Genomic DNA, 24,183 nt, shown 5'->3' with positions numbered 1-24,183 from the left:
TTAAGCTCCACAAGAGCAGGAGGTTTGTTTAGGTCTCCAACGTGTCTCCAGTGCCTAGGAGAGTGCGGGGCACAGTTAGGTGCTCAATGAAGAGTTGTCGAGTGAATGAATGAGTGAGTGAATGAATGAATGCTGACACCATTTATGTATATGTGGAGAAAAGTGTAAAACCAGCCACTTTTCCAATGTCCACAGATGGATTAACCATAGCAAAGATTTTATTCCGGGCTGACTTTTCCCAATTATGCAGAGTATTTCAGGGCCATGTTCCTCGAAGTCATGTCATATTTGCTGTGAAAATGCAAATCCATTCTGCATTAAGTTCTTAGGGCTGCCATAACTGGGGGGGCTTAAGACAACAGAAATGTATTCTCTCCAGAGCCTAGAAATCTGAAATCAAGGTGTCAGCAAGGCCATGCTCCCTTTGAGACTGGAGAGAATCAATCCTTCCTTGCATCCTCCTGTCCTCTGCTGGCGGCCCGCAGTCCTTGGCGTTCCTTGCCCTCCAGTTCCAACACAGCAGTCCCGGCCTCTGTCGTCACGTGGCGTTCTCCCTCTGTGTCTCTGTCTTCATGTAGTGTTTTCCTCTTATAAGGACATCAGCCTTATTGGATTAGGGCCCACCCTAATGATTTTATTTTGATTACATCTCCAAGGACTCTGTTTCCAAATAAGGTCATGATCCTAGGTACTGGGCGGGGGGTGGGGGGGGGATTAGGACTTCAACATATCTCTTTGGGGACATCGCTCAAACCATAACACATTTTAATATTGGTGGAGGCAAATTATACACAAATGCCTTCTGATGTTAAATGTTATATTTAGTTGGCTCTGATGCACTTTGAAATATTTTTTTAATTTTTAAAAAGATTTTATTTATTTATTTAGAGAGGGGAAGGGAGGGAGAAAGAGAGAAACATCAAGGTGTGGTTGCCTCTCTTGTACCCCTACTGGGGACGTGGCCCGCAATCCAGGCATGTGCTCTGACCCTTTGGTTTCAAAGGAATCGAACCCGCAACCCTTTGGTTTTCAGGCTGTCACTCAATCCACTGAGCCATACCAGCCAGGGCTAAAAAATATTCTTAAATCTCTGAAATCAGGATGCATCCTGCACAGTGGTTTGGATTTGCTACTGCTTAGAGCAGTGCTTCCTGGAGGTGTGTGTTACCCTGAGCTCCACCTTTCTGTCTCCTTCCCCTTCCTTGAGTTACTGAGTTGCTGCTACATTGAATGAAAGAACAAAAATAAAATAATCTTTTTTAGCAACTTGCTCTAGAGAAACCACTCATGCATCCATACAGCAGTTAACATGAGGTGTTTTGTTTTTGGATGACTCACCCAGCCAGGTGACTGCGCTGGCAAATCAGGCGCAGCCTGAGTCCGCTGTGTCCCCATGGACCTAATTAGTGATTAGTCAAAGGTCAGGGGCAGGCCAGGGCTCCTCTCTGGCAGATGGTCAGAGAGGTGTCAGACTGTTTGCCGTACTTATCATCCTCCCTTCCCACTAAACACCTCTCCCTCTGACAGCCCTCTCCTGAAGTCCCCTGGCCTCACGAGGGTGGCCCATTTCTGCACTCTGACATCCTGTCTCATTGGACAGCATGTCCTCACAATAGCACGCATTGACGCATGGTGATTTCCACTGGTTCCAACTCCCTTCCTTGTTTTCCATTTTTCTCCACTTTCCCCACCCTTTGTCTCTCTTCTGGTCCTGTGAATGGGGCTGAGGTGCCAAGCCAGAGCCTCCTGCTTCTACTTTCCAGGCATGCTTCTTGGCCGCTCTCGTCTGTTGTTTCTAACTGGCCTTCTCTCCTTGGCTGTCCCTCCTGGCTTGGCTTTTTTGAACACCAACATTCCTAGTTCCATTTAGAAGCCAGATCTGACACTGACTGTTGTCCCCTAGCCTGATGCTTTCTGGCCCCATGCCCTCACCACCCCTGTGCTTGAAGCACACTCAGCTGTCCTGTAGAATGGTGTCTTCAGGAGGAAAAGAAAAGTGAAACGTCCACCTGTCTTAAACAGCTCGGGACTCAGGATAAAACAGCGACAACAAAAACAACAGCATCGGCAGGAGCATTTGTTAAGCACTTTGCGTGTGCCAGTTCTTGTGCTCAGAGTGACAGAGATTGGTTCGTTGAACCCTTATAATCACCCTGTGAGAACCAGGGCCAGTCCCCCCCGACCCCCCGCCCCCTCTGGCTAAACTGTCAGAGGAAAGGGATAGTAGGAGATGTTTGGTTTTGGCAAGGACAAAGTTCTGATGAAGATCCCTCCTTCTCCAGCAGGATGGAGTCTGGGCCACTGAGACTGAACAGGAACACAGGCACAGGCCTTGTGAATGACTGGAAACAGAAGACCAAACCCCTTCCACATGCTCAGGAGGGAGGGGTGGCCTCAGAGCAGCAGCTCATTGAATCAGCATGGCCCAGTCACAGAGACTTCCGATGAATCAATACTTTCAGCCACTGCATCCCAGTGACCTGCCCTTGGTGGCAGTTGTCGATGGGAAGGCAAAGGAGCCACTTTAGAAAACTAGACAAAGGAACTGACAGCATAAGTGGGTCATGGGGAACAATGGGTCTTTCTCATTTGCCTCTTGTATTGGAAAAGGCATTCCTAGGGGGCATTGAAGGGCTGAGGCCAGGCTTACCTGAGCTAGGGAAAGCACAGAGGAAGGGGGCTTCTGTCCAAGCAAAAGCCTCAAGTCTTCTTCCAGGCTGGGCTTTCCAAGGCTTTTTTGGCCCCTCTGGTTGTCCCTGCTCACCCTCCTGATTTTTCTCTGTCCTCTGACAGTATGAAGACTGTCCACATTTGAGTGGCATGTTGTAGCATACCAAGTGCTTCTCCCTTACCTCACAGAACTCATGCACAAATCCTGTGAGATGGATATTATCATTTCACATCAATTCATTGAATTGCCCAAGGTCATGACGCGGCAAGTAGGAAGAGCATTCAGACATCAAATACAGGCTTTCCAATTCCAAAAGTCCACGTTCTTCCAGCTTATATCAGTCGGCCTTTTCTAACATTTCTGCAGTTCTTCCTGGAGCATTCCATGCTTGGATCCTAAGATGTATGTGTTGGGAAGTCTGATACAGTTCCAGAAGATTTGCTTTTCCCTGGCCTACCAGGGAAACACTGCCATGGCTGCCCCTGCCCCCCAGTAGTTAGGCTGTATGTTAATGTTAGTGCACCGGGACTTTGGATCCCCTTTGTAGTGACTGTGAATATATCCCCAGAACAATTGGATAAATTGTCATTACTCTAGACCTCAGATTTTCAGTTGCACAATGTAGGCGTCAAACCAGTTGTTCATTCAATCCTTTCCATTGGTTATGAGCTGACACTTGGGCTGATGACTCTGCCTTGCTCTATCGCCTATGGCACAGGTGGCAAACACAAGGCCCGCGGGCCAAATCCAGGCTGGCACCTTGTTTCTAGCCAGTGGCAGCACCGAGCTCCTCGCCCGTAGTTAAAGAGTAGTTAACATTTATACAGTCCTAAAATTACATTCGGTCCTTTGACGGCAACCGCAAGGCTGATGTGGCCCCTGGCGAAAATGAGTTTGACACCCTGACCTATGGCCTCATGGAGGGAGGGAGGTCAGTGGTGGGTCTTTCCCAGCCTTCCTCATTCTCCTTTTTATCAAACAGCCTGTGTTGGGTAAACATCCAAGGTCTGGTTGGGGTGTGCCTGTGTGTATCTGAGAGCTATAAACTTGGGCATTTGGGAAAGCTGGGGAGAATGGGGCAGGCCCATTATTTTGTCAAGTCAGATCAGAGCTAATGCTTCTGCCTCTCTGTTGCAGGGCCGAACATCTGCACCACACGAGGCGTGAGCTCCTGCCAGCAGTGTCTGGCCGTGAGTCCCATGTGTGCCTGGTGCTCGGACGAGGTAAGGAACAGCACCTAACCTTACTTATTCCCCAGCCGTGCCTGTGTTTGTGAGGGTACACGCCCATGGGACAGGTTCTCCCTCCTAAATACACAAGCCCCCTGTCCCTTCTGCACAAAACTAGGGTGAAGCGTTCCCACTGATGGATGCTGAAGTGAGCTGTCTTGGGGATGTTGCTGGAGTGCCATCCGGGGCCCACCGAATGGCGCACGGCTCTGGCCAATTTTGTTATCCCTCCTGGACTCATAGTAGCCATTACCACCCTTTAGCACACTTCGCTTGCTTCTTGCTTGCTGCTACCCCAGGGAAGCAGGGCCTCAGGTCTGCAAAGGAGAGGCCGGAGAGGGTTATAGGCACACAGGTGAGGCTGGTTCATAGACATGCCATAATTTTTAAAAAGGCAAATCAAAGAAGATCTTGCTCTTGTGTGGGGGGATGTTTCATCAGAAGGTCTTTTCTGTTTCCCTTCCTCTCTGATAATTGGGCTGCCTTTTTCTCTTTCTCTTCCCTTTCTTCTTCCTTCCCTCTCCTAGGTGTCAATGAGGGCATCTGATGAGGATCAGAGGGTGACAGGAAAGGGTTAGCTGAGTCTAGGCAGAGGGTTTGTTGTGTCTGGGGCCCTAGGGAATGAGTGTGTCTGAGGGAATGGCTGTGTTTGTGGCTGGGACGGGAATGTGGAGCTGGCAAGGCCTGGTGGTGGTGGCGGCCGGGATGGGCCGGGGTGGGGGGGTGAGTGTGGCTGGAGAGTTTCCAGTGATTACAGTCTGAGGCTGAGTCACTGGCCTGGCCCTGGCAGGTGGTTACCTGAGCTCCTGGCCTGGCTGTGTCTCAGCCAGCTGAGGCGCCGTCCCTGTCACGGCAGCGTGTTCCTGCCCGCTGCAGTTTTTCAACTGCTGTAACCCAGGCCCTCATTCTCTCTGTCTGTCTCTCTTCCCAATCTACTGAGTTTCCTAAAAAGGCAACTTCCCTGGCAGGCTGGGGGTGGTAGGGGTGGGTGGGTGGGTAGGTGGGTGGGAGTGGGAGGCTGTGTTTTTGCCTGTAGAGAGGACTGCCAGAGGCAGAGGCCAGCTCAACACACTGCTTTGGCCTGTGTGCAATTCAGCACGGGAACTGCTTCCAGAGGCAGCTGCCCAACATCTGGGCCACATTGACTTCATTTAGCAAATGAAACCTTCCCTGGGCCTGGGGGGACGGGGGGCGGGGGGGGGGTGCGGAGGGGGATGGGTGAGCCCTTTCCCTCCACCCCCGCAGGTTCTCCACCCCTCTGGGCTGAGCAGGCTGCTCAAGTGTGATATGGTCTCTTCCCTCCTCATTTGCCATACCCTCCTTCCCTCGGTCACCATCCTGATATTATCAAGCTTCTCTTATAAGGAGGTGGGAATTCCGCAGCTGACTCCTGGAAGAAGGGAAGGCTGATAGGGAGGGTCCCTTATGGGATGGATGGCCTGAAGCTGGCTGGAGCAGAGGGATGGCCAAACTGAGAGAAAATGGAGACTACTGTGGCCCCAAGGAGTCTGAGGAAAAAGAAAACATATTCTTGGAGTATCTGTTGTTTCTCTTGATCTACAAAGGGAACATTCATGTGGCTGAGGCCTGACTAGGTGCAGCCCCTATGTCTCATGACCAGATTTTGGAGATGCAAATACAGATTTTCTATGGATGACCATGGTGAATTTTGCCCCCTAGGGGATACCAGGGGAGGGCAGGGCAGGGGAGGTGTGGGGTAGGATCAAAACATAAAGTAGGACCAGCCAAGGAATGGGGGGTGGAATTGAAGAGAGAATGGGATATAAACAGGAAAGTGGGAGAGGTCAAGGGTTTAGTGAATGGCTACAACTGTCTCTGAGCAAGAGGGAGAAGGGGAGGAGAGGGAAAGAGAAGAGGGGAGGAGCAGGGGGGGAAGGGTGCAGAGTATTTGCCCCTTGCGGGACAGAACGCGTCAGCCAGGGAGGAATGGGAGGTGGGAATCGTGAGCATGGTAACTATTTTTCTCCCCTGGCGGCTTCCCCCAACACAGGCTGAGTTTAACTGCTAAAAGTGTCTTGGCTGTTGATTTAAAAAACCAAAAGTGAGCCGTGTGGGCCATTTTGAATGTGATTTGTTGATTAATTGACCCTGGAGAGCCTTTGCTTCTGCCCTCCCTACCTTGGCTGCTGTCGGCAGGATTGGCAGCCTCTGGAAAAACAACTGGTTGGGCTCAGCGTTCCCTTGGTCCTAGAGGACAGCAGCTCTGGGTGTGTATAGCAAGCATTGGCCCCGTTATAGGAAAACATAGCCAATGTGGATGAGTGCAAAGTTCTGGGCCCATTGCGTGGGGTGTGTTCTTGGGGAGGGTTGGACACTGACACGGGTTGGGGCGGTGTGTCGTTCATGAGCTGTGAATCTAGCAAAGAAGCCCACCTCATACAGAGATTCAACTTATGGTCTCGGCCTCACTGGTGCCATATTGGAATCTAAACCTTCCCAAACTTATCCAGTGGTGAGAATTACCTCAGATATTTGTTACATACAAAGGTTCCCAGGATGAACCCTGTACCTATTTCATCAGAATGGGTTGTTAGGATAGCAAGTTTGGCAAATACTGCTAATTGATAGGGCTGATCACTGGGGTCATGGTGGATGGAGGCGGAGTTAAAGTTGCCAGATAAAATACAGGACACCCAGTTAAATTTTAATTAAACAACAAATAATTTTTAGTGTGAGACTATTCCAAGTATTTGCTAAATTTGGCAACCCTAAGGTGGAGGGAAATACTAGGAATTTTTATATCACCTTGAGGGCACATCAGAAGGTAGACCAGCTCACACTCTACTTGACTTCCATGGATGAAGAAGAAGAAGGAGAAGGAGAAGGAGAAGGGGAAGGAGAAGGAGAAGAAGAAGGGATTTGGGCCAGCAAAGGAGAAGACTCCCATAGGAATTACTTCTTATTTTCTTCTATGTATCTACAGAGGAAAGGCTTAGGCCACTATTTAATTCCTTTTTAGCTTCTAACATGACTTTATGCTTACTTCTCTGCTGCTTTTCTTGTTCTTTCTACCTTTTTTGTTTTTAATCTGGAGGATAAATGTTCATCTTGAGAGTTTTGCTCTAACTTGTTATTACAAGAAAATACATAATATTAAAAGTGTTCCCCCCGCTCTGAAACAATAGGGTGTGAATACACCCATGAACTAAAATGCTTTCCTTTTCATCTCCTCCTTTCTGTCTCCTCCACACTTCTTTCTTTGCACATTCAAGTGTTTTCTTGTTGTCACTGGACATCAATCTAGAGAAGAGTGTTGATTTGTTTGGGTTGGGGGGGGTGTTTAATAGCTCTCTGGGGGAAAAGTAAGTACCAGGACATACTATGCTTTGTCCTCCAAGAGCAGAGGGTGGCATGAAGGTACTAGTAGAGAAGAGTCACCTTCTGCCCCAGCCGGGTGGCTCGGCTGGTTGGAGCATCACCCCATACACCGGAAGGTTGTAGGCTCTATCCCTGGTTGAGCCTCCTACAGGAAGCAACCGACTGATGTTTCTCTCTCTCCCCGGCTTCCTCTCTCTCTAAAATATCAATAAATGTATTCTCGGGTGAGGATTAAAAAAGAAAGAAAGAAAGAAAAGAATCACCTTCTATTTGCATTTATTTGTTTCTATCATAACAAAAGTATTTGAATATATTTGACTTAGGTTGAGATTTTTATATTTTTAAAATAGTTCACATCCACAGTCTCATTTTATCTCAAGCAACCCCACGAGGTAAGTGGATAATTACAGTTATCACACTGTACTTTCCCAATTTTCCAAAATGGGATGAATGGAGAACGGGAGTGAGAGTGTGTGTCACTCTCCCAGGAGAGGGAGGCAGTCAGCTCACAGAGCACGTTGGCCGGAACCTCCCACCTCTCTGCTCAGCCTTCCCCTGGGTCTTGGTTATTTTTGCCCTTTTTGTGTAACATCTGGTTTCACTGGGAACGGGGACTTTAATATTCTTCCCCCCTCCCTCCAGTTCCTCTCTGAGTAACCTGGAGACATTCTTCTTACCTACTCAACCCACATTATTAAGAGAGGGAATGTTGCCCAAGTGTGCTGAGGTCACTGCGTTGGTATTCTTCAGGGACAGAAGGCTTTCAGGGAGAGCTTGGCTGAGGGGCAGGCCTGCTACGTTCCTGACCTCTGATGCCAGTGACCACAAAGGGAGGGATGGAGACAGCTTTTGTTTGTTAGTGTTTATATTTCTAAGGAAATTCATAAACAAACCATAAGGACTGTCAGCAAGACTTAGCACTTCAAACTTTCTTCTAATAAGCACTCTCACATTAGAAAATGGATTCAAGAAGCCCCCCTCCAAACTCTAAACCTTCTCTGTCTTTGCTGATGCAACTTGAAGATGCAGGATGGCCTTGCCCTTCCCTTTTTCCTTCAGCATCTGCCTTAGTCCTGGAAAGGCTCAGCTCCTCGGTGCATCTTGGTCTACACAATCATTTCCTTTTTTGGAAACGTTTCTCCCTGGGGCTCAGTGGGCAACTGGAGCCAGAGATAAGGTAGGGAGTTTTCTGAGCAAAAGAGAGACAGCTTCCTGAGGGAGAAGCTTCGGGAGGGGTAGGCAGGGCCGGAGACAGGAGTTTGGGCACAAAAATGCAAAGTGCTCATGCTTCCTGCCCTGTGTCATTCTGTCCAGGGCCAGAGTTGGGTGCTGAGGGTGGTCTTCATTTCTCTTGGAGGTTTGGAGGACCTGTGCTGTCCCTGTTGGAATCTCCTGAGTCAGGGAGGTTGAGTCTCACACACTGTTTCCCATTACTGATGCTGTTCTCCGCTGCATGCTGGGGAAGCTGAGAGAGAAAGAAGGAACCTACTGCCTTCCAAAAGCTCCCTCCACCTTTTGCCTTGGGCCAGGGTGGTCCTCAGGCCATTTGTCTTAGTCCACTCAGGCTGATATAACAAAAATACCACAGATGGGGTGGCTTCACAAAAAAACATTTATTTCTTACAGTTCTGGTCCAAGATCAAGACCATACTGTCTGCGTCACAGATGGCCATCTTCTTGCTCTGTCCTCTCATGGCAGAAGAGTCCAGGGAGCTCTCTGGGGCTTGTCTGTAAGGGCACTAATCCCATACAAGAGGGCTCCACCTCGTGACCTAATCATCTCCCGAGACACACCTCCTAATACCATCACCTTGGGGTTTAGGGTTTAACATAGGACTTCTGGGTGGACACAGACATTCAGTGTGGAGCCCTCTGGCATTGTTCTCCTTCCCATCCACGTCGGGAAGCTCTTTGGCCTGTCAGAGGAGGACTGGGCAGGAGAGAGGGACCTTGAGCATTGCAAGGGGCTTTGGGCTACAGAGTCCTGATTTTTAATTTTTTTTAATTTATTGATTTTTGAGAGAGAGAGAGAAACATCAATTTGTTGTTCCACTTATTTATGCATTCATTGGTTTATTCTTGTATGTGCCCTGACCTGGACTGAACCCACAACCTTGGCATATTTGGATGAGACTCAACCAACCGAGCTACCTGGCCAGGGACAAAGTTCTGATTTTTAGAACACGGTTAGCCCCTTGTGGCCCAACCCCTCTTCTGGAAATATGACTCCCATCACCTAAGGGGCCTGAGCAGGCAGAACGTTATCTAGCCTTCCCACACCTCCCACCTCTGCATCTTGCATTCTGTCCCCTACCTGGGGCATTCTCAGGTGTGGCTCCTCCTGGGCCTCTCACTTCCACATTTCTGCTTCTCTGCCTTGATTCTCACTCTATGCAGAACATAATGAAACTTAATTGTTTTGTGAGGATAATTGCAGTCAGACAGTCTAATTAGCATCTCACTTCTGCCCCTTCCCAGCTCTGTAGATTTGGGCAAGTACTTTAACTTCTCCAGGCCTTAGGTTTCTTGCCTGTAAGATTGGGTTCCTCATTTGCAAAGCGTCCCAGCCTCAGGTTCCTCACTTATAAGATGGTAATCAATCCAGCATTACAGGACGGTAACCAGGAAGATTGCCGTAACCCAAACAATGTGCTTATCACAGTGCCTGCCATGCAGTAAGTGCTCAATAACTGTTAACACTAGTTGTTCTGGGGTGTTGGTATGGCTTGTTCAGCTGGTTGTAAGAGGGGGTGGGTGGAGGTGGGTGGTGGTTTGAGGGCCGGAAGCCTAGATGTTGTGAAATAGGCCCAGGGTGGGGTTTTCCAGCTTTCCTGCCAGTCCCCCAAACCTGGCAAGGAGCCCTCGTGGACTTGTGCCCATACAGTGCTGGCTAAATTTGCTGAATGTCAGAACAGGAAGGGACTGAAAACACCACGTCATCTAATAGGTGAGGCAAAGGAGGCTAACAGGAGTGAAGTGACTTCTTTGAGGGCACATGTCTAGTTAGTGGCAGACCCAGGGTTGAACTGGGCTCCTGATTTCCCATATTCTGCCCCGTGCAGATGTCCCCCATTCATACTCAGGTGTGAACACACACGGAGCTCCAGGGGGTTGTGAGAGACACGCCAGGGTTTGGAAGGGTGCTCGGCTGGCTCTTTGTCCAGCACGAGCGAGGAGGTTTAAAGTGATAGCATAGGCTCTGGCCAGTGGCCCGGCATCATGGGGTTTGCCCAAGCTTGTGAAGCTTATTCAAGATCAATTTATCCATAAATTATTTATAGAGCATCTCGTAATAATAGCTAACATTCAATGAATACTTACCCTGTGGCAGGCTATGTGTTTTACATGTATTGTCTTATTCAGTCCTGCATAACATCCTTGGGAAGCTGGGGCTTTTATGATCTTCACATTATAGCTGAGGAAACAAAGTCTCTTGGAGACTTTAGGTGACTCACATTAGTAACTGGCAAGTAAGAGGCAATGCTGAGACGTAGTCTCAGCCAATCTACTCTTGTGCACTTAGCCCCTACTCCCTGCTGCTGCTCCCCATGCCTCTGTGGTAAGTCCTGGGTGGGGTGCTGGGAATAGCAAGGTAACATTCCCCGCCCTCAGGGATCTCATGTCCTAGCCAGTGTCTTAACACACTGGCTTCCAAACAGTTTTGACCCTGACCTCCAGAAAGAAATACACTGTGTATCATTATTTATTATATGTTATACTCCAACCTCCAATATATAAATGTTTCACAAAACAATGCTTACTTTTACTATTTATATACTTATTTCTACTCTATTCTATTCTATTCTATTCTATTGCATTCTATTTGATAAATAGATGGTTAAGACCCACTACATTGTTTTTTGGGACCCAAAGTGGGTTGTACTTCAGAATTTGAAAAACAGTATGGACTTCTGGTCAAGATGGCAGTGTAGGCAGGCATGGCTTACCTCTTTGCACAACACATCAAAATTATAACTAAATATAGAACTACCATCACTCAGAACCATCAGAAATTGAGACGAATGGAAGTCTGACAACTATGCAATTAAAGAAACCACATCCATCCAGACTGGTAGGAGGGGCACAGATGCAGAATGGACTTGTTCCTCACCCTCATGTGGTGCATGAACAGTTGGGAGGGAAATCTTGGGAGTGAGGAGTCCCAGCCCCACATCAGTCTCCTCAGCCCAGGGTTCCAATGTTAGGAAGTTAAGTCCCCACAACTTCTGGCTCCAAAATCCAGTAGGGATTGAGTCTGTGGAAGAAACTTCTGGAGCCCCAAGCAGTTCCTCTTAAAGAACACACACACTCTCACCCACTCAGACTCATTCCCTCTGAGCTCCTACACCAGGGTAACAGCTTGAAAGGCACCAGTGGCATAAAGGGAGGAGCTGAAGTGTCTGGCATCAAGATGAGCAGAGGCCATTGTCCCTTTTCTAAACCCTGCCCCCACAGAGCTGGCAAGCTGGTGCCATAGCTGAGACTCCATCAACCTGGGTAACACTGTTTGACCCACCTTGGAGATCCCCAGAGACTCTCCCCCACCCAAGCGCTTTTCTATATGAATCACTGGTCTTAGCTCACACTTCACACCATCCCAAGTCCTCTCAAATAAGCAACAGCTGGCCTCAGTGGGCCCCACACACTGCACTAGCAGCAGCCAGCCTAGATTCACAGCTTGGCTTCCCCTGGGAATCTCCAAGCCCAGCACAAGTAGCAGACATCTCAGATTGCTTTATAACTCATGCAGGGTGGCCCCAGGCAAAACACAGGTAGGGGCTGACCTTGCCCTGCACCACCCAGAAACCCGAGGGCCAGCACACCCAATGGACAGCTACAGATCACTTTGGAGCACTGCCACCCTGCCCCTGCACAGCTGATCCTCCACAGAGGGTAGAGATTGGTGGTAAGTAGTCACAGCCAATCCTTGCAGCTGACTGGCCTGGGTGAATCCCTCCCAATGACCTGCCAACAGCAACCAAGACTCAACTACAAGAGGAGGGTGTACTCAGCCCACATGAAGGGTGCACCTTGATTACCCAGCTTGGGTGATAGGGGAGCCTGTGCCACTGGACCATACAGGACATCAACTACATTAGGCCACACTACCAAGACATTGAGTCAAAGCAGTTCTACCTAATACATAAAAACAAACACAGGGATACTGCCAAAATGAGGATACAAAGTAACATGGCCCAAATGAAAGAATAGATCAAAATTCTAGAAAAAAAGAGCTAAATGAAATGAAGATAAACACATCTATCAGATGCCGAGTTCAAAACACTGGTTATAAGGATGCTCAAGGAACTTAGAACCTCAACAGCATAAAAAAGATCCAGTCAGAAACAAAGTATTCACAAATTGAAATAAAGAACAATTTATAGGGAAACAATAACAGAGTGGATGAAGATGAGAATCAAATCAATGATGTGGAACATAAGGAAGCAAGAAACAACCAATCAGAACAACAAGAAGAAAAAAAGAATCCAAAAAACTGAGGATACTATAAGCAGCTTCTGGGACAACTTCAAGAGGCCCAACATTCACATTATGGGGGTGCCAGAAGGAGAAGAGAAAGAGCAAGAAATTGGAAATCTACTTGAAAAAATAATGAAAGAAAATTTCCCTAATTTGGTGAAGGAGATAGATATACAAATCCAGGAAGCCCAGAGTCCCAAACAAAATGGATACAAAGAGGCTCACTCCAAGACACATCATAATTAAAATGCCAAAGGTTAAAGATAAAGAGAGAATCTTAAAAGCAGCAAGAGAAAAGAAGTTAGTTACCTGAAAGGAATTCCCATAATACTTTCAACTGATTTCTCAAAAGATACTTTGCTGTCTAGAAGGGATTAACAAGAATTATTCAAAGTCATGAAAAGCAGGGAACTCCAGCCAAGATTGCTCTACCCAGCAAAGCTATCATTTAGAATCAAAGGGCAGATAAAGAGCTTCCCAGACAAAAAAAGATTGAAGGGGTTCATCATCACCAAACCATCATTATATGAAATGTTAAAGGGACATATTTAAGAAAAAGAAGATCAAAACTATGAATAATAAAATGGCAAAAAATACAAATCTATCAACAATTGAATCAAAAAACAAACTAAGCAAACAAGAGAACAGAGACAGAATCATGTTTACAGAGAGTGTTTTGATGGTTGCCAGATGGGAGAGGGGTGTGGGAGAATGGGTGAAGAGGTGAGGGGATTAAGAAGTACAAATAGGCAGTTCCAGAATAGCCATAGGGATGTAAAGTACAGTATAGGAAATGGAATAGCCAAACAATTTATACACATGACCCATGGACATGAACAAAGGTGTAGGGATTGCTTGAAAGAGTAGGGGCTGTTGGGTAGAGGGGGGCAAGAGGAAAAAATCAGGACAACTATAATAGCATAATCAATAATGCATAATTTAAAAAAGAAAAGCAGTAGTTTAACAGTCATTACATGCAGTGGCTCTCTTCCTAACTACAAATCCATGAACAGGTACTCACCCAACCTCTCCATTGCCTCAGTTCCCTCCTTCTGTATAATGGACCATACAAGTTGGTTTAGCTCCAAAATGCTAAGTAAGCTCTAGGCCACTGGGAAGGAGCAGAGCCCGCAGGAGGCAGAGAACCACCATAGCTCCAACCACAGGGCTGTGCCTCGTGCTCCTGTCTTACAGACCCTGCCTCTGGGCTCGCCCCGCTGTGACCTGAAGGAGAATCTGCTGAAGGATAACTGTGCCCTGGAGTCCATCGAGTTCCCCATCAGTGAGGCCATCATCCTGGAGGCCAGGCCTCTCAGCGACAAAGGCTCTGGAGACAGCTCCCAGATCACACAAGTCAGTCCCCAGAGGATTGCACTCCGGCTCCGGCCAGGTAGGGATGGAGCTCATCTCTGGGAGATGCCAGACAGATGGGCGCAGGGCACGAGGTGCAGGTCTGATCAGAAAGCCTTGGGGAAGTAGCTCACAATGGAAATGGGGCCAGAAGAGAAGAGTGTGGAGAAAGGCGTGGGCAGGAGAATGGGAGAAAACAGAAGCTGTTAGAACTTAGAGTCAGAAGATCTGAGTTTGAATCTTGACTCTCCCTTATATTAGCTATTTGACCCTGGGCAAGTTATTCAACCCTTCTAACACAGTAGATACTCAAAAAATGTTTGTTCCTTCTTTCCCCTAATGCCAGGGTTTTCAAGTCTGGTTTGATCAAGAAGTTAATTAACCCTAACCGTGTCCAAATCAACCTATTAAGTCTTAGAAGAAGAGAAAAACTAACACCCTTCTGCCTTCTAGATGATTCGAAGAGTTTCTCCGTCCAAGTCCGGCAGGTGGAGGATTACCCTGTTGACATCTACTACTTGATGGACCTGTCTTACTCTATGAAGGATGATCTGGGGAACATCCAGAACCTGGGTACCAAGCTGGCCTCCGAGATGCGCAAGCTCACCAGTAACCTGCGGATTGGCTTTGGGGCCTTTGTGGACAAGCCTGCGTCACCATACATGTACATCTCCCCACCAGAGGCCCTCCAGAACCCCTGCTATGAGTAAGTCCTCCTCCAGAAGTCAAAGCTGAGCATGGGGGTAAAGACAGGCTTGTGGAAGCAACAACTGTGACTTTTCTAATTAAATCAAATATTTACAGAAGTACCTTCTATGTAGAGGCATGTGAGTGCTATGGGATTCGGGGTGGGATATAGTTCCAGCCTTTTATAGCCTGAAGTGTAGTACCTGCCACAACTTCTATGACTCAAAGTAACAGACTCTTGGGATCCAGATCTATCAATTTATTGATGGCTCAGGGACATTTTTATTGGTGAAATTTTTGCTTTATTGTTGCACTGTCACTTTAGAAAAGTATTAAATGAAAGATGATAGCAACAACAAGAGCCTCACTCTGAGTGCTTTACATGTTAACTCCTTTAAGTTAACCCACAACATCTCTTAGGAGCTATGCACTCTCGTTTCCCGTTTTTAGAGGTTAAGTGTAGAGAAACTTGCCTAGGGTCCCATGACTTATAAGTACAGGAGCTGGGATTTGAACTAAGGCAATCTCCTTTTGCAGCTTACTCTCTTATCCTCTAGGCTAGCTGGGGGTAAGGTCAATGTGGTAATTTGAGGGCTTTGGAGTCTGAACTGTCTGGGTAACTGTGGTTGTAGAGAACTGGATGGGCATACCACTGTCCATATTTGTCCCCTTCTTGTTCCCTCCCAGTCCCCATGCAGCCTTTTTTAGGCTGCCTGCTTAAATTATCTCCTTCCCTTCCCAGAATGAAGACCTCCTGTTTGCCCATGTTTGGCTACAAACATGTGCTGACGCTAACTGACCAGGTGACCCGCTTCAATGAGGAGGTGAAGAAGCAGAGTGTGTCACGCAATCGAGATGGCCCAGAGGGTGGCTTTGATGCCATCATGCAGGCTACAGTCTGTGACGTGAGTTTGGAGGACATGGAATGCCAGGAGTAGTGAGTGCAGATCAAGTGGGGAAGGGAGTGGCTCAACTGTGGGAACTTCTGTATGAAATAAGAGATGGGAACTAAGCAGAGCTTCATACTCAATAAGCAATAGATTGCTCCTGATAAGCATCCTTTGCTTGTATCCACTCCCTGACCAGAGTTGACCGTCTTTTAAACCTCATAGTACCATACGTTCTCTGGATAGAGCATTTTCTCATCTTCTCTGGAAGTGAATCAGAGTCAAGCTGGGTTAACTTAGCCACAGCAAAGCAGGAAGATGTTCAGAAAGGATTTCTGCTAGCCCAGCCCAGCTGTGCAGATGCAGGTGGGGGTCTAGGTGGGCCATATGATTATCACTGGAAGAGTTTCACTTGGAACTGAATCAGGTGTCTCTCAGCTGCTTGAAACAATGAGACTGTTTTCTTTTTTAAAAACTATTTTATTAATTTATTTTTAGAGAAAAGGCAAGGGAGGGAGAAAGAGAGGGAGAGAAACATTGATGTGAGAGAGAGACATCGATCAGCTGCCTCTCACATGCCCCTAAATGAGGACCTGACCCTCAACCCAGGCATGTGCCTTGACTGGGAATTGAACCGGTGAACTCTTGGTTCGCAGGCTGGCACTCAGTCCCTGCAGCCACACCTGCCAGGGCAGAGACTGTTTTCTAAGAGAACAGAAACCCCTGAGTTGGGAAGTTTCAGCTTGTGTTTCAAGGACTGGGACTGAGGCCCTTCACCAAGATGACCTGTTCAGACCTTTGGGTAGGGATGTCCATGGGCCTTTGTTTTCTGCCAATGACACAGCTAACATTACTTTCTCTCTTTTGCCTTTTTTTTTTAAACAGGAGAAGATTGGCTGGAGGAATGATGCGTCCCACTTGCTGGTGTTTACCACTGACGCCAAGACCCACATAGCACTGGACGGAAGGCTGGCAGGCATCATCCAGCCCAACGATGGGCAGTGTCATGTTGGCAGTGACAACCATTACTCTGCTTCCACGACCATGGTGAGATTCTTGACATGACCTCTGGTCCCTATTCACTGTGGCCAGCTGCCCTGTCTAGTCAGAGTCTTTGTGCAAATTAGAAAGTGGCAGCCCTTCCTCCCGGCAGGGCTCAGGCCTCATTTCAGCCTGCCCTCTCCCCCAGCCAGACATCCTCATTCAGGGCACAACCTGTACAATCCCTAGAAACGGCCCTGGCTGTGATCAGTGTTACCACTATTTCCACTGCCTCCAGCACCAGCAGGAGCGTCACAGCACCCAGAATGGACCCGAAGGACGTCTGCAGGTCCAGCTGGAAAACAGGCCTTCTTGTCTCCTGTGTGGGGATGAGCCCCTTCTGGGAATACCGTGCTCACTTGTGGTTATTGGAAGGAGGTGGAATGCCAGGAGTAGTGGCAAAAAAGAAGTGGCAAAAAAAAAGAGGCAAAAAATCGTCAAAAGCATGGAGAGCTGGTCCTGTGAGGAAAGGTTTAAGGGCTCAGAATCATTTGGCTCAAAAGAAAGAAGGCTGAAGGATGATTTAGCTACATTCTATAAGTTGTTTTCTATGGCCATAGAGGGTTAAGTAAGAGGAAAGGAGTTTAAATTGAAACAGGAGAAATTGACGTATGCCCTAAAGAACATGTACAAAATGCTGGTGCAGAGACCCTCAGAATGCTGATACTCTGGGTATCTTGGGGGAGGTGCAAACTCTTTAACTTCTTAAAGACAACAGAACAACTTGCCTGGTCTAGGTGGCTTCAAGGTGCACCTGTACAAAGGCAGCAGCCCGAGCTGGATGACCTCATGACTTCTCTGCAAGGGCTGGGGTCCCAGGGACTCCTGACCTATGAAAGGCTCCTTACCAGGGGCTGAGGGAGATAAAGAGACTATATGGAGGTCCTACCCATAAGGAGTTTTGGTTTAGTTGAGATGTGTTACCAGTAACACCAGATGCATGGTTAGTGTTAAATGGGCAGCATAGTCAAGAAAGTCTTCATGTATTCAAAGGAGGTAAGCTCATCATGAGCTGGGGTGGTCAAGGAAGGCCTCCTGGAGAAAATGGGATCAGAAGTGGGTCCCTAGGCAGGAGCAGGATTACCAAAAAGAAGGCTGCTCCAGGTGGGAGAGAGAGAATGGGCCAGGTCAGCGGTGAGTGGAAGAGGGAGAGAGCTGAGTGATGACTGGAAAGGAAGGTTGGAAGGACCACTTGGTGGAAGATTGCCAAGCACCAAGTCAAAGCAAAACAGGAGGAAGCTACAAAACAACAAGGCCTAACAGTATGTGGCCCATGGAAGCTGCTCCATGGTATGAATGCCTCAGACTTGAGTAGGAAGAAAGAAGTGCTTTGTTTTGACACCCCCAGCCTGTACCTCTGCCTCTATTCCTGGAGTTCACAACTGGGTTTGTGCTGCTGGTTACCCCCTTTGGCTGTCTGGGCCATGGCTCAAGTCAGCCAAGTTCTGAGGCTTAGGGTCCAGGGATGGATGCAAATGGACTTCTTTAACAAACCTCCACATCCTCCCTTTTCATAGGATTATCCCTCTCTGGGGCTGATGACCGAGAAGCTCTCCCAGAAGAACATCAATCTGATCTTTGCAGTGACTGAAGGGGTAGTCAATCTCTACCAGGTAACTGTGCCGTCAGGCTTTCTGGACTGGGAGTGGGAAGGGGGGCCTGTGATGGGTGGACCTCTCTCAGGGACCAGCAATGACCGTAGTTCTCAACCAGGAAAGGCCCTCCAACAACCTGTTCCCAGGAGCTAATGATTCCTCCCCCGCCTTAAACCTAGCAGGGTGGGTGTGCAGATGTTTGCAGTGGGAAGGGGAACAGTTCTCCGGGGTGAGGGATGTTGTCTAATTTTGCTCAGTGCTGGAAAACTGCTACCAGGAAACTATTCCTGGCAGCGACAAGATGAATATCCTGTTCTCCCCTCAATCTTCATTTCAAGACCCTTCATCTGATTAGGGCAGGGCTTTTGGAGACCACTGCATTTGTCCAGCCAGCCCTGGACATCTTTGTCTTTCTTTCTAGAACTACAGTGAGCTCATCCCAGGCACCACAGTGGGGGTTCTGTCTGCTGACTCCAGCAACGTCCTCCAGCTCATTGTTGATGCTTATGGGGTGAGTGTCTTGCCCTGGGAAGGCGCTTGCTGAGAGTTCAGCCTCACTTGGCATTTACTCTGGAGGGCTCCAATTTGGGAGTCCTGGCTGCTAGTTTACCCTGCAGTCTTCACTGCCTTCCTCTTGCTTTTCCAGAGGCTGGGTGATGGCCAGCACGGGGAGGAATGCAGCCTTCTGAGAAAGCAGTGGCTCAGAACAGAATGCCAGGGAGCTTAGGAACAATGAATGGGCGAAGAGCTTAGAGGAGGCAGAAGGGAGAGGGTGGGAGTAGAGATGAGAGTCCTGAGATTGGAGGGGGAGGGAAAGTGAGGGACAGTTGGGCTCCAGTAAGAGAGAGAAGAGGAAACTGAGTCACAGGGAAGATGAGGTTGACTAAAAATTAAGTAGAAATTGCTACTCCCCGAGGGGACCAGTATTAGCACTTCCCTTTTGCACATGCATGAGGCCTGCAGGAGGGTGTACTGATTTTGATTTTATCCAGACTCACCTAGATACAAGTGGGGAGAGGGGGGGAGCTGGGCCTGGGCCGGAAATGTAGCAGGTGGCAGCCTCCTCGAGGGGCTCTGACAGCTTCCAGGGAAACCGGGACATCTGGTGCTGTCAGGTCAGTCCAGGGCCACCTGGTAGATTCCGCTGGGGATGGAAGTAGCACCTACCCATTTCCTCCGTCCATTTTCTTACCTTCTCTTGCCCTTCTCTGCTCAGAAAATCCGCTCTAAAGTAGAGCTGGAGGTGCGTGACCTTCCTGAGGAGTTGTCTCTGTCCTTCAACGCCACTTGTCTCAACAACGAGGTCATCCCAGGCCTCAAGTCTTGTGTGGGACTCAAGATTGGAGACACGGTGAGGTGGGCTGGGCAGGGGCTGAGGCCAAAGCTCTGGCCCAGGCCTGTGCCCTGGAGTGTCTGTGGGCTCCCGACCCCTCCTCCCTGTACCTTCTTCCTGAAGGTCATTACAACTTAGGTGAAATGGAGCTGCTAACCTTCTCCTCTGAGGCTTCTGTTGTCTAAACTGTGTCTGTCTGTTATGTGAACTTCATTATCAGGACTTTTTTGAAACTTAAGACAAACAGAGTTACCTCTGTTTGTCTGTGCACAGTTGATTGCAAATGAAAATGTTTCTTACCTTCAGCACCTAATCAGTCTCCAGCCTCTGCCCAGGAAAAAGCCTTTCTTTCCTCCACAATGTAAAATGGCAGTGTCTTCTATAAACCTTCGTTGAGCGCTGGCTGATGCCAGGCATTGTTCTCATTGCCGAAGATTCAGAAGCAAATGGAACGGGCAAAAATACCCACCTGATGGGATTTCAGAATGCAGATGTTCATTCTGCCCCTTCAGTCCCTCTGTGGCTTTCCTTCCTTAGTGGTTGGTTCTTGTCTGTTCTAGCCTAAGGGGAGAGGGGTTGGTGAAGGGGATGGGGGAGAGAGAGGGGTATGTGTTTCACCATATTTATGTTATCTACTCTATCTATCTCTCCATCCATCCGTCTGTCTGTCTGCTCTAGGCATATGTGCACATGCCCCACATAAGAAATATTGGCCTAAAATGTGTTTGATTGCACAAGTGATGAAATGTTATGTGTGAACTGAACAGTAGACTCGGAGCCCGTGGATGGCCACCGTGTGGCATTGTGTGGTACAGGAGGGCTTCGTCTCTCTTGCTGATGGGATGTAATCAGTCCAGGTAGCTTAGTTGGCCAGAGCAGAGCATTCACAAGATCGCAGTTCTGTTCTGCATGAGCTGGTTTATTTCACATGCAGAATAAAAAACCTTCTACATCACAACTGTAGACATGCGTCTCTGCACCCTGTCTGGTATGTCACAACTGCACCATTACTCAGGGGTTTTGTTTTTGCTTTGCAGACCTTGGTAGTTGGAAGGCTGAGAAACCCCAGACACCCAATTTGGGTGGTCCTTGGCAGGGCAGAGAACAGGTGGTTTCCAGGGCTGGAGTGTTAGCAGGGTCCACCTGTACCTGAGTGCAATCTGATTTTCCATCCAGGTGAGCTTCAGCATCGAGGCCAAGGTGCGTGGCTGTCCCCAGGAGAAGGAGAAGTCCTTCACCATCAAGCCCGTGGGCTTTAAGGACAACCTTATCGTCCAGGTCACCTTCGACTGTGACTGTGCCTGCCAGGCCCATGCACAGCCTCACAGCCAGCGCTGCAACAATGGCAATGGGACCTTTGAGTGCGGGGTGTGCCGCTGTGGGCCCGGCTGGCTGGGGTCCCAGTGTGAGTGCTCCGAGGAGGACTACCGGCCCTCCCAGCAGGACGAGTGCAGCCCCCAGGAGGGGCAGCCTGTCTGCAGCCAGCGGGGCGAGTGTCTCTGTGGCCAGTGCATCTGCCATAGCAGTGACTTTGGCAAGATCACGGGCAAGTACTGCGAGTGTGACGACTTTTCCTGTGTCCGCTACAAGGGGGAGATGTGCTCAGGTGAGTAGGACTGCACGCCCCTCCCGTGCTGGCACCCACACACACGCACACATCTGGGCTTGACGTGGGCACAGGAGGGCCCACGGGCAGAGCTGAGTAGGTGGTGTGCCACGCCAGTGGGAGAAAGCAGAAATGAGGTTGTCATTAATTCCTCTCTGCTCCCTATGTCCTTGCTCATGGGGGGCAGGGACGCGTGAGAAGGAATGGGGAAACTTGAAGGTGAAGAGAGTTTTTTTTCATCTGCCCTTCCCCTAATATTTTAAGTCACTGGTTCCTAATCTTTTTTAGGATATGGGGAAAAAATGAAAAGAAAATCACTGATGGTAATTAACTTTTTAGTTTTTATAGAGTTGGAAAATACGTGATGTCAGAATGTATAGTGAAGCAAGTAATAATTGTCTTGAGTGAATTTATCTTTTCATCACAAAAAAACTTGGAAAAGAGTAATATATATGCAAGACATTGGAGCATATTTGATGAGCCAGGACGCCTGGAACAATGAATGACTGGGAAATAGTGAGCTCTTACTAAATTGGCGCTACTTGGTTATCGCTCTCGGCACTGCCATTACTTTCTGGGTTCTAGATCCGGGCTGACGAAATGATAGCCACTAGCCACAGACAGCTGTTTAAATTTAAGTTAATTGATTTTAATTAATTAAAGTACTTTTAAATTTAATTTAAATTAAAATTTACAATTCAGTTCCTCCGTTGCACAGGAGCCACACTGGCTAGTGGCTGCCCCCCCACCGCCCCGGGCTGCAGGACACGCATCGAACAGCACGGCCAGCAAGTGCCCGGCCTGCCGACCGGGGGTTATGGTTTTGAGTCCTTCTGCCTGCAGGACGCCGAGTTGTCGTCCTTCTGGTTACAAAAATTCAGTAATATCTCCAGGCCCACTAATAATCTCTCACTGGTTTTTCCTCGCCCCAAAGACAGGTCCTGGGGTACATCTCCCGCCAGAAGAAGCCGAACTGACGTTAATGTAATCTTTATCTGCCCCCGCAACACTGTAGGAGCAAACAGGCAGCCTGAGCTGTTCCTGGGGTGCCGGAACAGGTTTTTGCTGAGCATTTACCACTGTGGCTTAATCCCCCTTGTGAGAGACAGATTGGAGACATTAGCAAATTGGTTGAGACTGGCTTAAGGGTGTGTCGTGTGGCCAATCAAGCAGAGATCGTAACTGGCTTTTTTGGTGGTCAAATCCGTGACCCGAGTTGGCTTCATTTGCAGTGGGGGTCTAACCAGCTGAGCTAGTCCACCAGATGTTCATTTTACCATCGGCCTTTGAAGAGGCTTGATTAGAAAGGTGAATCTGTCATTCTAAAGCATGTCCAAGTAATATAAAAATGGCCCTTTTTTATTATTGAAACATTGTTTCTCTCAGTCCTGCCAACGAAATACGAGAGAGACATCGGAGAAAAAGGATAGTGCAATTGGGGAGTGAGAGATCAGGTACACATCCTCACACTCAAACAGCAGTTTCAGTTAGGGGATGAGGCAGAAGTTTAAGTTCATTTTAATATTTAATGGTATTTAGATCATATTCAAAGTACAAAAGGGAATGGGTAAGTCTGATGTGGGCAACCCCTTGTTGGGGAAGGTTGGGAATGAAGGGACTGAAGGATTTCCCAGGCAGAGGCCCCACTGTGGGTTCCAGGGACAGAGGGGGGCCCGCTCGGTCTGCTGGTCTGCTATGAGGTAGCGTAGGAGGGATCCCAGCCAGAGAGTTTCCTTTGGCTGCCGGCCCCACTGAAGCCACGACACAGAGCTGCCGGGGTCAGCGGCCTGGTTCCTGCCTCCCACTAGTTCGAGAACAACCTGTCCTCTGTGTGCTGCAGCCTGGTTCACGAGGCAACCACGGGCAGCCACTGCAGCCTCTCGGAGGCTTCCCTCCCCCACTTCCTGCCAGTGCTGGGTGCCTGCTGCTCAGGGCTCGACCTTGTGGCATCACATGCCCCAGGGACAGACACTCAGGGACACACAATCACTGAGCACCTGCCCTGTGCCAGGCACTCAGTCCATATGGGTGAGCAGGGGTCATGCATGATGGCTGACCTCTCAGGGCTTGTAGCCCAGCTCACCATTGTCCTTCCCCAGAGCTGCTGGCTTGTGGTCTGTGGTTTGCTGCAAGCAGGGACTTGTGAGGTAGGAGGGCTATGCCTCGGCCATTTTTCTATCTCCTGACCAACCCTCTCCTCTCCTTCCCGATGGAGGCATGCACAGTCTTTGTGGCTGCGTGTGACTGGCACCCCTGCTTCAAATGTAGGGAGTGCATCCGAGTCCTCAAGAGACTCTTCCACCTGCCACATCCATGAACGTAGATTGATCGGGCACCCAGTGAGCCAGGTTCTTGCTGTGTGCTATGGTGTTGTGGTCTAGAGAGGCATGAATAAGACGGTTTTGCCCTTCATTAACTCACCTAAGGGTAATTCACAGCATGAGGCACAACCTGCCAGATCTCAGGAGAGAGGTGTCCTTGGGGAGTGTTACAGGAGTCCACCAGAGAGAGACTCACTGTGGACAGGGGAGGCCTGGGTGGCTTCGTGGAGGAGGCAGGATGTCAAAAGAAGGGCTTGCTCCCAAAGGAGAGGAGCAGAGTGATAGTGGAGTGATGCCTTAGCTCGGAAGGTCAAGTTATGTTGCGTTTTCTCTGACCTGCATTGTGGGCCCCTCCTGTCCTCCCCTGCTCCTCTACCTCTCCCTTGTCACCTTCTCCTCTCCTTTCCTTCCCTTTCTTACACTTCCCCTTCATTTATGCCCCCTCCTTTGACTTTCCCATGAACCCAGGCTCAGCCACCCCTTCCTGGAGGGGTGCCAGGCCCGTGACATTACTACACTGGGGCTTCCTTTCAAGGGTTGACCCTGCCAGGGCTTGGGGTCAGCCCGCTGGCTCTGGCCTGCTACTTCCACTCCCATGCTCACTCCCTGGCTGGCCTGGCAGACCGCCTTCTCAAAGATGACTTTG

At 48.8% G+C, this 24,183-nt stretch overlaps 1 protein-coding gene across 1 annotated transcript in view; it reads left to right on the top strand.

Moving 5' to 3' along the window:
- The window catches only part of ITGB3 (integrin subunit beta 3), a 45,586-nt gene that overhangs the window by 8,928 nt on the left and 12,475 nt on the right, over nt 1-24,183 (top strand). Inside the window, exons 2-10 of the mRNA XM_045836704.1 lie at nt 3,809-3,894; nt 13,912-14,107; nt 14,521-14,773; nt 15,497-15,659; nt 16,527-16,688; nt 18,200-18,295; nt 18,699-18,788; nt 19,494-19,628; nt 20,787-21,216. Of these exons, the coding sequence (XP_045692660.1) occupies nt 3,809-3,894; nt 13,912-14,107; nt 14,521-14,773; nt 15,497-15,659; nt 16,527-16,688; nt 18,200-18,295; nt 18,699-18,788; nt 19,494-19,628; nt 20,787-21,216 (1,611 nt within the window). The remainder of the gene's footprint in view (nt 1-3,808; nt 3,895-13,911; nt 14,108-14,520; nt 14,774-15,496; nt 15,660-16,526; nt 16,689-18,199; nt 18,296-18,698; nt 18,789-19,493; nt 19,629-20,786; nt 21,217-24,183) is intronic.

The sequence above is a fragment of the Phyllostomus hastatus genome, unplaced genomic scaffold (genome assembly GCF_019186645.2).
Source record: "Phyllostomus hastatus isolate PE091 unplaced genomic scaffold, TTU_PhHast_1.1 phas_contig_210, whole genome shotgun sequence".
NCBI lineage: Eukaryota > Metazoa > Chordata > Mammalia > Chiroptera > Phyllostomidae > Phyllostomus > Phyllostomus hastatus.
The sequence above is the reverse complement of the archived record's forward strand: the minus strand, read 5'-3'. Positions and strand labels throughout refer to the sequence as shown.